The sequence below is a fragment of the Pelecanus crispus genome, chromosome 5 (genome assembly GCF_030463565.1).
Source record: "Pelecanus crispus isolate bPelCri1 chromosome 5, bPelCri1.pri, whole genome shotgun sequence".
Taxonomy (NCBI): Eukaryota; Metazoa; Chordata; class Aves; order Pelecaniformes; family Pelecanidae; genus Pelecanus; species Pelecanus crispus.
The window spans coordinates 25,134,879-25,145,930 of NC_134647.1; the positions used below are offsets into that span (position 1 = coordinate 25,134,879).

An 11,052-nucleotide genomic window follows, 5' to 3' on the forward strand; every position below is an offset into this window, starting at 1 on the left:
AAGCAAGCAAGCAAGCAAACTAAGAAGGAAGGAAGGAAGCTAAGAAGGAAGGAGGGAGGGAGGGAAGGAAGGAAGGAAAAGAAGGAAGGAGGGGAGGCAAGGAAGGAAGGAAGAAGGGAAGGAAGGGCAGGCAGGCAGGCAAGGAAGGAAGAAAGGAAAGGAAGGAAGGAAGGAGGGAGGCAAGGAAGGAAGGAGGGAGGGAGGGACGGAGGGAGGGACGGAGGGAAGGAGTCACCTGTTGGGCGATTGCTCCGGGTGCCCCTGCCGGACTCCTCGCCTGGCCCGCGGGGGTTATGTCGCTCCCCCCGCCACCGCTCTCAGCCGCCTCCGCCCGTCGAGCGGTCCAGCCCCCTGGGGAAGCCGCCGCTTATGATTCTGCTCCCGGCAGAGCTGTCGGAGGAAGGCTTTGCAATGCGCTCCCCGGACCCCTGCGCTGGCTGCGAGTCAATGTGGAAAGCATTAAGCGCAGAACTGTATTTCCTCCTACTGTCCCGACTCTGGTTAATACGCGGCGCGACAAAAAGGCGAGCGCCCTTTGAAAATAGCCTTAGACGTTTAAATAAAAGGTAATCTCCAGGGACATCCTTCCCTAGCGTGGCAGGCGTCTGCAGATTGCATAACACCATGTACAACAAACGCAATGCCCGCCTTATTAAGCACCGAAAAAAAAAAATTATATATCGGAACAGGTAAAGAAAGAGAAGCGAAATCCTCTCAAATTGGCGGTTGCTCCCTCTTGCTCCTTAGCGATGCCTATTTTGCATCTGCTAGGAGGTTTTACACTGGATGGCTGAGGCGGCACCGAGGAGAAGGAAATATTGACTCAAACGCAGAGCGAGCGCCCGGCGTTGCTTGAACGCACTCGTCTTTCTGGTTCAGAACTGCACCCAGCTGCACTGGGGACGGCAGAAGCTGAGGGAAAAAAAGCTCCTGTTCCCAGCCTTCCAGAGACGATCGCAATGACGAAAAGTTGCGCGCCTACTGATCTTCCGCGGACACAGTACGGGCAAGTTCTAGCCAATTACTCAGGAAGCCTCCAATAATTACGAATCAAAGGGACTAGCTCGCAAGACCTTGAGGAGCCGAGGTCTGGACTTACATTTCGCACATGCAGAGAGCAGGTAAAGTCTCTGTCGCTCACTGGGCGTGTGGAGCGTGCACAGTGCAGAGGCCACAGGCGAGTGCCGGGGAGGCTCATTCCAGCAGCGCCCTAGCACGGCTGGCAGGGAGGGAGCCTCCTGCCATTAGCAGCAGTTGCCACGGGGCTATATGAAAACGTGCTGCAGGCTGCGAATGTGACTTGCCAAGTGTTTGCCCGGGGATTATTACTCTGTGAAATAAAAGGCGCTCTCTGAAGCGACAGGATGTCATATGCCCCTCGCCCCCCTTCCCGCCCCGGTACCAGAGCAGAGGGATGCCTGTCGGTTCCCTGCCTTCGGATTTTTTGGCGCTTTATGTAACTACAAAGCCTCCTCAGTTCCATTTCGCAAAGCAAGTAAGAAATACGTTGCGCCCGGAATCACTTCTAGTACTTGGCAAAGCAAAACCAAAAAATGAACCTGCTTTCGGAAAGCGCCGTTAGGCGCCGTGAAAGTTATTTGCGTCCAGCACGGACAGCTGCCCAGCGGCCTGTGAGGGAAGCGAAGGGCCTGGGCGAGTAAAAGCAACGCGGGGACGGTTTACTGGGCGCCAGGACCGCAGGTGACTGAGCAAGCAGCGGGGGATGCGACACCTCCTGCCCAGTCTGCGGGCGGCGGCGGAGCGGCGTCAGGAGTGACACCAGCCCTCCGCCACCGCTCACCCCCCGCTCTCCAACTCCTGCCCTCTGCGGCTCTCCCCGCGGCCAGCCGGGGCCGGGGCAGCGTCGTGTCGTGTGTGTCCCGTCCCGTCCCCCCCCCCCCCCCCGCCCCGCAGCCGGCGGTTCGTGCTTAATTGCAGCGCGATCGCCGCAGTCCGGAGCGGGGAGTTTTCTCCCCGCGCGCTGACTGGCACGCGCCCCGCGCCCCGGCGCCGGCACCTCCGCGCAGCCTGATTGGCTGCCGGGCCGCTCCGGCCCGCTCCGCCCGCGCCCTCATTGGGCGAGCGCCGCCGCCAGCGGTACTTCAAAGCGGGCGCTGCCCGCACTTAGGCAGAGTTTAGCCCCGCCGCGCCGGAGTGTCCTTAGTGCCGCCGGGCAGCGCGGGGCGCACACCGAGCGCCGTCCCCCTCCGCCCCGCCGCCCAGCCCAGCGACGTGCTATGGCTACGTCTATCCTCGGGGTAAGTCGGCACGCCGCGCTTCCCCGCGGCTTCGCGGCAGCGGCTTCGCTGCCCTCTGGGAAAACTGTTGCTGCTGCCGCCGCCGCCGTCGCGGCTGCCCCTCGCGAAAATCCCGCGGGCGAGAGGGAACCCCGACCCGCCTCGGGGGACCCGGCCGCGGGCTTCCCATCGGGTCGCTCGCAAAGAGTTTAGTCGGGAAACTCGCTCGGACGGAGAGAAGTCGGGCTGCTTGTGCTGTGTCTCGCTTTCTAATTTTTTTCCTTTTTTTTTTTTTTTTTCTTCTCCTTTTTAAAACTCGAAGCGCTACGGTAAATTTCCCAAGATTTTTTCCTGGCCCGGCGTGGCGAGCGGCGCCGGCCGGGAGGCTCCGCACCCCGCTCGCCTTCCTGCCGTCTCGGTTTTGCGCCGCTCCCGCGCGGTGGCCCGAGGAGACGCCGCATTTCGTTCCCACGGGGTTTTGGGCTCACCGGCGGCGGGCTGGAGCAGCCCGGCGCTGCGCGGGGCGTCCCGAGCCGCCCTCTGGGAACACGCGTGTCGCCCGTCCCCGCCGCGATCCGCTTCCCGTGTAGATGCCTCGGGCGGCGAGGCCGGTCCCCGGCGGAAAACGAGCTGTGCCGAGCGGGGCAGGGCTGGAGCCTGCGCCCAAAACACGAGAAAAAAACTTTTCCGCGGTGCCGCTCGTCGCGCCGCGGTTCCACCCGCGCCGCCGCGTCCCCGCGGGAGCCCGGCGAGGCGGCAGGGGGTGAGGCTGACGGGCCGGCTTTGTCTCTCCCGCAGGAAGAGCCGAGGTTTGGAACGACTCCCCTGGCCATGCTGGCCGCCACCTGCAACAAGATCGGCAACACCAGCCCCCTGACCACCCTGCCCGAGTCCAGCGCCTTCGCCAAAGGGGGCTTCCACCCCTGGAAACGCTCCACCTCCAGCTGCAACCTGGGCTCCAGCCTCTCGGGCTTCACGGTGGCCACGAGCAGGGGCTCCGGCGGACTGGCCAGCGGCACGGGCACGGCCAACAGCGCCTTCTGCCTGGCCTCCACCTCGCCCACCTCGTCGGCCTTCAGCAGCGACTACGGCGGCCTCTTCTCCAACTCGGCGGCGGCGGCGGCGGGCGTGTCCCCGCAGGAGCCCGGCGGGCAGTCGGCCTTCATCTCCAAAGTGCACAGCTCGGCGGCCGAGAGCCTCTACCCGCGGGTGGGCATGGCGCACCCCTACGAGTCCTGGTACAAGTCGGGCTTCCACTCCACGCTCTCGGCGGGCGAGGTGGCCAACGGGGCGGCCTCCTCCTGGTGGGACGTGCACACCAACCCGGGCTCCTGGCTGGAGGTGCAGAACCCGGCGGGGGGGCTGCAGAGCTCGCTGCACTCGGGCGCCCCCCAGGCCTCGCTGCACTCCCAGCTGGGCACCTACAACCCCGACTTCAGCTCCCTCACCCACTCCGCCTTCAGCTCCACCGGCCTGGGCTCCACGGCCGCCTCGCACCTGCTCTCCACCAGCCAGCACCTGCTCACCCAGGAGGGCTTCAAGCCCGTGCTGCCCTCCTACACGGACTCCAGCGCGGCGGTGGCGGCGGCCAGCGCCATGATCTCGGGCGCCGCCGCCGCCGCCGCCGCCGGGGGCGGCTCGGCCCGCTCCGCCCGCCGCTACTCGGGCCGCGCCACCTGCGACTGCCCCAACTGCCAGGAGGCCGAGCGGCTGGGGCCGGCGGGGGCCAGCCTGCGGCGCAAGGGGCTGCACAGCTGCCACATCCCCGGCTGCGGCAAGGTCTACGGCAAGACCTCGCACCTGAAGGCGCACCTGCGCTGGCACACGGGCGAGCGGCCCTTCGTCTGCAACTGGCTCTTCTGCGGCAAGCGCTTCACCCGCTCCGACGAGCTGCAGCGGCACCTGCGGACTCACACGGGCGAGAAGCGCTTCGCCTGCCCCGTCTGCAACAAGCGCTTCATGCGCAGCGACCACCTGAGCAAACACATCAAAACGCACAACGGGGGCGGCGGGGGCAAAAAGGGCAGCGACAGCGACACGGACGCCAGCAACCTGGAGACGCCGCGCTCCGAGTCCCCCGACCTCATCCTGCACGACGGGGTGGGCGCCGCCGCCCGCGGACCGGGCAAGGAACCTACCGCGGGGCCCGGCGACTCCTAGGGGCAGCGCGGCCCGGCCCCCGGCCCGGCCCGGCCCCGCGCCGCCGGCGGGCCCCGGGGAGCCGCCCGGACTCGGCTCCGCGCCGGCCGCAGGGACGGACGCCGGCAGCCCCGGGGCCGCGGCGGCGGCGGCGGCGGGCAGAGGCGCGGCCCCCCGTCCCGCCCGGCCGGCCGCTGGGCACCGAGTGACACTTCCCTCGCTTCCTCCTCCTCCTCTCCTCTCTTGGAAGGAAAGCACCCTCGGAGAGGCGTAAGGTGAGAAATCGAACTGCCAGCCCGAGGCGGCTCCTCTGTGTCTCATAAACATCTGTATAAATGGGGTTCAAAAAAGGAAACAAACGGAAAAAAAAAAAAAAAAAAAACAAACCAGATCGTGTTCGCTTATTTTTCTTGTAAATGTTAATCTGATAGGGGGGTTGGGGATTTCTTTTTTTTTTTTTTTTTTTTTAATCGGTGAATTCCTGAAATTCAGGGAGGCTTTGGGAGTTTGGTTCTTTTTTTTTATTATTATTATTATTTTAAATTTCTGATGCACTTTGTGGAAGTCAGTATATATGTAAAAGATATTTAAAATGTTGAGTTAACATTTCACTCAAACACACGTAAGTTAAGGTCTCTTAAAGAAATTAAATGCGTTTATCTGTATGGAAAAAAAAATCTTGACATATTTTCATTTTGGTATTATTAAAGGACTCTGAACAATATACTCGCGGGTTTGTTCTTCTTCGTGCCCCCTCCTCTCCCCCGCCCAGCCCTCGCAGGGCTCAGGTTTTTAGCGGGAGCCCTCGCACCCCTCCCCATCCTCCTCACAGCCACCGTGATTAAAAATACGGCAGGCACTGACCGCCGGGAGGGGAAGGAACCGGCCCCCGAGCCAGGCGCGCTGAGGCGCTCCGGTCGCTCTTTTCAAACTGCCTTAGTTTGGGGGTTGTTTTCCTTTTCTTTTTTTTTCCTAAAAAAAAAAAAAAAACCAACCAAAACCAAAAAAACCCAAATTTAAACCGAGCCCCCACCGGGACCCACGCCGAGCCCTAAGCGCCTTTGGTGAAACCGGCCCCAAAATCGAGTGCAACCGAACTGTGCTGAGGAACTATTTATTTAATTTAAAAAGCCTTTAGCGCCACAAGGCTGCCTGGGTTGGGAGGTGATCTCGGGGGAATAAATCGCTAGAGTCAGTACTCCGGAAAAGACATTTCATGCCTAAATGAAAATCTTGTTAAATGTTATTAATTTTGACTTAGAGCACACAGCAGCCCCCTGTGCCTTGTATTCCCTTATTAGGGATTCATGTCTTATCAAATATCTAATTAATCTCCTAGACATCATTTGTTCTGGCCAACTTTATCTCAGCTGGTCCACGGGGAAAACTCCGAATATTCTCGGTGACAAAGCTCCCTTGAAGATCCTTTTAATTGTCCAAATTAACTGCACCAAATTTGCATGTCAAACGGTAAAGGGCAACCTGAGATAAAATGTAAACGTTTTAAAAGCCCCAAACTAAGCACTTGATTTGATAACTAGGCTTTTTAATGTTATGGAAGACAACTGCTCCTTTCCTTTTCAAAGACAGTTGATCTATGCAAATAGTGAATTGGAAATGCTTATGTCCCCATGCAGTCAAATGGTCCTTGCATGTTATTTGAATATCAGTGGCTCTGCTATTGAAAAGGTTCAAGGATGCTCTCTGACTTCTTTGTGATTACTCAGTGCAGCGTCTTATTCTGAAGAAAAAAAACTCAGGAATAATTAAAGGCTGGGCTAAGGCCTGGGAACACATTTGGGACAGGAATCTCATTTAGACAGGCTCTTTCAAAATAAGGCACAGTTAAATTGACCAGAAGGCAATTATTGAAATGAAAATTATTTTCACTCCCTTTGTCTCCTGACCACCAACCTAACAGCCACAGTATTTTTTTAAAGGCAAATTGTTAAATGAGATAATTGTGTTATTAAAAAAAAAAAAAAGGGTGGGGGGGGTGAAGGGGGGGAAAAAAAAAAAAAAGTTAATTTAGTCTGCCCGGTACAGATTGGAGGAATACAAATATTTTAATCCTCCCTAAAACAGGGAATGCAAATAACATCGGGAAACGGCGGATTCTGCTGTCGGCCACCAACTGGAATAAAGACGTTGCGTTAAAGAAAATACATCTGCCGTGAATACTAATAACCGCGTCCCACCTCCTCCCCGCCACTGTTGCACAAAAGCGACCGGGCAGCGCCGACACCGCCTCTGCCCGGGGCGGCGGCGGGAGCCCCGCGGGGCGGCCGGGGGCGAGGGGGGCTCCCGGTGGCGGCACCGCGCCCCTGCCTGCCGGCAGCACCCTCCCCGAGCGCCGCGCCGGAATTTTGGCTGGCCGAAAGCATCCCGGCCCTTAAGGTCCCTTTTCTCCCGCCCCCGGCCGGGCGCCGGCAGGCTCCCCGGCGGGCAGGGGAGGGCGGGCGAGGGGAGCGGGCGAGGGGGCCGTGCTCGGGCAGAGCTAAAATGAGCAGCGGGCCGGCTCGGCGGGCCACGGCTCCCTCCCCGCCGGCTGGCGTGGGGTTGCGGAGGAATGCACCCGCGCGGGGTGCTGGGCAGAAGTCAGCTTTGTTTTCGATTTATAATAAAACACATCAAAGGAAACCATCCAGGTCCAGTTTCTGCCAGGCCGGGGTTACAATTCTCAGCTCAATGATCAAGGACCTCCTCGCATTGCCTTTGCCCCTTCGGGTCAGAAAACGTCCATCACTTGCAGACTCCCCAGAAACCAAGAAGGGAGCAGCTCCGGGCCGCGGAGCCGGTTCGTTTAACCGGGAAAATAGCAAGCATGTCACCTTTTTAAAAATAAATGACGCCATCCTTTCGTACGTGTCGGCGATAATTAGATGGTCTGGGGAACTTTTACACAAAGGAAAACTAAAGACCAGCCGGTGCGAGAACCGAAAAAGAAATCCGATTTCACTTTTTGAATGCCTACTTCAGCAGCAGCTCTTTAGGGGGGGAAGACGCTAACCCGAGCGCAGGGAAGCACCGGGAAAGGGCGAGACGCCCTCCCGGGCTCCGACGGGGCGGGAGGCAGAGCGGCGAGCCGGGCTCCCCGCCGCCGTGGCCCCGCTCGCCCCCGGGCTCGCCCGTGAGCGGAGCCCGGCTCCCGTTTGCGGCTCGCTCGAGCAATCGCTTCCCATTCCCACGCCTCGCGGGCGGCAGCTCCACGCCGGCTCCCGGAGGAGCCCCTTGAAACGCGGCGGAAAGCCAGCCAGGGGCGGCAGCCGCCCACCGACGGGACACGGTGCAATGCCCGGAGAAACGATTTCGCAAATGTCATTCGATCGCCGGGTCCCCGGTTGGGCAGGAAGCGTGTCCCCTGCCCCCCGCGGCGAATGACAGCCCTAACGGCTCGTTTTACACTTAAAAGGTAACATTCATGCTTTTGTTCTAATGAGATAATACATAAACACCCGATCCCGTGCCCGGACAGTTTCTTAATTGCGTCCTTCCATTCAAATGGAAACTTTATCTGCGGGTGCGGGAGCTGTGATTTATTTGCAGCCATTACCCGTTCGCCAGGGTCCTCTCCCACCCTTCCGAAAACGCAGATGAAGGGAATCTAACGGCGAGCCCGCCCCTTCGGGTAATTGCTGCGCGAAGTGTTTATTTTAAGTGAGAATAATTTAGCTACAAATTTCCTCAAGGAATAACATTCTTAACACATTTAAGGAGAAAAAAAAAAAAAAAAAAAAAAAAAAAAAAGCCCGAACACCGGGATTTGCGGTGGCGCCTGGCGCGGCCCCCGCGCGTGCCGCACGGCGGCTCCTGGGCGCCACCTAGAGGCGCGCCCCGCGCCACGCGCCGCCCCGCGCCGCCACGCGCCCCGCGGCCGGATCGGGGCCGCGGCCGGAGCCCGCGGCGGGGGGGGGGATGGGGGGGGGGGGCGGGGGCCGGGCCGCGGCGAGAAGGTGGCGGCGGCGGCGGCGGGAGCACGGGCTCGGCCGCGGGGGCTGGAGCGGGGGGTGGAAGGGGGGTGGGGGGGGCGGGAGCGGCGGGGCCGGGCCCCCGGGAGCGGGCGGGCGGGCGGGCGGGCTGGGGTGAACTTGTGCGGGAGACGGCAGGGGCGGGGCGGGCCCGCGGCGGCAGCGCGCGCAGCCCGCTGAGGGGAGGGCGGCGGCGGCGCGGCGGGGGCGCGGCGGGGGCGCGGCGGGGCGGCCGGCCCGCCTCTGCGGCTCCGCCGGGGCCGCCGCCTGACGGGGCGCCGGGGGGGCCCTTAGCGATGAACGCTAAGGGGGGGGGGGGGTGTCACCGCTCGCCGCCCACCGCGCGGCCCGGCCCCGCACCTGCGGCCGTCGGGGGGGGGGGTGGGGGGCCGGGCGCGGCTCCCGGCGGGCAGCCGCCGGCGCCGGGGCAGCGGGCGAGGCACCGCCGCCGCCTTCGCGCCGCTGTTTTAACACAAACCCGCGGCAGTGCCTATTTCCGAGATGCGCTAATTGCTACTTGGATGGCGGGGCGCGAAGTCCTTGTCCGTTTCCTAGTACAAAGTAGGCTGCTAGAAAATTTGAAATTGCCTTTCAGCCTAAAGCTGCCTTACCTGAATGTCATAATTACAGTAATTATGTACATCCAAATTACATGCTAATTAAATTAGAATCAAATCGTTCTAAATCGAAATCAAATGAGGTAGCGAGAATTAATCAATGACAACATAAATAGAGAGCTTCCTTCAGGGATATTTATTGTAACGATCCAAGCAGGAACCTGAGCTGGAAGTCACCTGTTTATTTACTTTCGGAACAGTAATAATTGACGGTTCCGCATTAATTTTAAACGACCGGGTCCGCGGGGCGGCAGCGCTGAAGGGCGGCCCGGGACCCCCCTCGCCCGCGGGGAGCCGCCGCCCGGCCCCGGGCGAGGCCCCGGCCGCCCCGAGGGCCGCTCGACGGAGCCGGCGGGGGGGGGGGCCTGCCCCGCCGCCCCCCAGCGCGGGGCCGAGCCCCCGCCGCAGCCCGCCGGGGCCGGGCGGCGGGAGAGCGGCCGCCAGAGCCGCCCGCCCGCCCGCGGGGAGCCGCCGGCCCTCCCTGGGCTCTAAGTTCTCCCGCTCCGGCGCCGGGGGGCCCCAGCTGCCGGCCCCGCTCCCTCCCCGCCATGCTGAGGGAGCCGCCTCACGGCGCCCAGGGCGCCGGCCGCGCAGCCCCGCCGTGCGGCGGAGGGGCAGCCCCGTTCCGCGTCTTTTAAGAGGGAAAAGAAAAAAAGAAAAAACAAGTAGGGATGCTCTTACCGTCATCTGCGAACCGACAGCACCTCCTACAGGGCCCCGGCGCGCTGTGCCGAGCGGCCGCGCTGAGGGCCCGGGCGGCGGCGCCCCGGGGGCTGCCCGGGGCAGGGGGCGGGGCGGGGCCGGGCCGGCGGCGCCGCTCTGCGGGGGGCGCCCGGAGGGCCCGCGGCGGGGCCCCGCGGCTGGCGGGGGGGGAGCGGCGGGAACGCCGGCCCGGCCGCCCTCGCCCTTCTGCTGCTGGTCGGGTTTTGAAGCCGCCGCCTTGTCCCGGCGCAAGGCTGTCAGGCCGGCGGGTGGTGGAGGAGGCCCAGCCCTTCCCCAGCCCCTCGCCCGAGGCTACGGGCCGCTCGGCGGGCCGGCGAGGTGGGACAGGCCGGCCTAAGGAAAGCACCGAGGGCCGTGACCTCTTCCTCCAAAGCCGCACCGACCTTCCCCAAGGCTGGGAGGGCTGCGAGGAAAGCAGGAAGGCTGTCGCAAGGACGAGCGTTTTGTTTCAAAGCTCTTCCTTCACCTGGCAGTCCTTGCGACAGATACATCCAAAACGTCATTAACCTCCAGGTTTAATTTTCATTCACAATGGCCACCCGTCACAATAAACCCATGCTGTTTGCCAGTCTTTTCCTCTGCGAACAGCCAAGATGTACATAGCGCACAGTTTAACTACGTGCAAACGAACAAAACGCAGAGCCCACAAAAATGCCTCCAACTGTAGATGTGGAGCTGTCCTTCCTTCCACAGGTAGAACTCGGTTGCGCTGCAGTCGGCAAGACACTGCTGGGCAGATTCCTGTGCTGCGCACACAACAATCAGGCAGACCTGCAAGCACGAGACCTTCCTTTGGAGAAGAGGCACCTTCCAGTACTTACCGGTTATTCCTCATATCTTTCACGCTGCAGGTAACACGAAAATGTTCTACCGGAACATGCCTTTTCCACTGTCACAATTCTCTATCCTCTCTTACACAGAGGGATAATAAATTCTTCACAAGAGGTTTTGTTTAAATTGTTCGTGCGGGTCTTTTGGCAGTCTCCTCCTGTTCTTTCTAAATCAGAGCTTCCACGCGCCCATTACTATAGGGCCCGACTCTGCGGAATTGTGCACGCCCTCTAACTCCCAGCTCCTACGGCCAGAACGCTGGGAGCAACCTAATGCAATCGCATTTAAAAGAAGCAGATGACATCTCTTAATGGCTCACCCTTTCAAACTCATTCACACGCACTTAAAAGATAAGCCACGTCGCTTCCGCCGTATATTATACTCTGTGTGATATTGAAAAACTTTTGAGTGTCCATTTTAAGAAGTAGAACTGGACTGGTAATAAAGAAAGTCCCATTTGTCCTGTGAGTGAGGAGAGGAAGAAAGTTCCTTGCCAGAATACTGAGTGCAGTGATGCCTTTTTGCCTGCCCACTAGC

The 11,052-nt window shown here is 60.8% G+C and overlaps 1 protein-coding gene across 1 annotated transcript; it reads left to right on the forward strand.

Annotated features, from left to right (window-relative positions):
- Positions 1-2,237: 2,237 nt before the first annotated feature.
- On the forward strand, positions 2,238-4,397 carry SP9 (Sp9 transcription factor). Its single transcript, XM_075711349.1, has 2 exons — positions 2,238-2,258; positions 3,036-4,397. Exons 1-2 carry the CDS (start codon positions 2,238-2,240, stop codon positions 4,395-4,397), a joined length of 1,383 nt encoding a protein of 460 aa, XP_075567464.1.
- Positions 4,398-11,052: the final 6,655 nt, after the last annotated feature.

Coding starts and splice junctions, on each gene's coding strand:
- SP9 (XM_075711349.1), top strand. CDS start 2,238: ATGGCTACGTCTATCCTCGGG. Junction 2,259..3,035: donor TGGCTACGTCTATCCTCGGG/GTAAGTCGGCAC, acceptor TCTCTCCCGCAG/GAAGAGCCGAGGTTTGGAAC.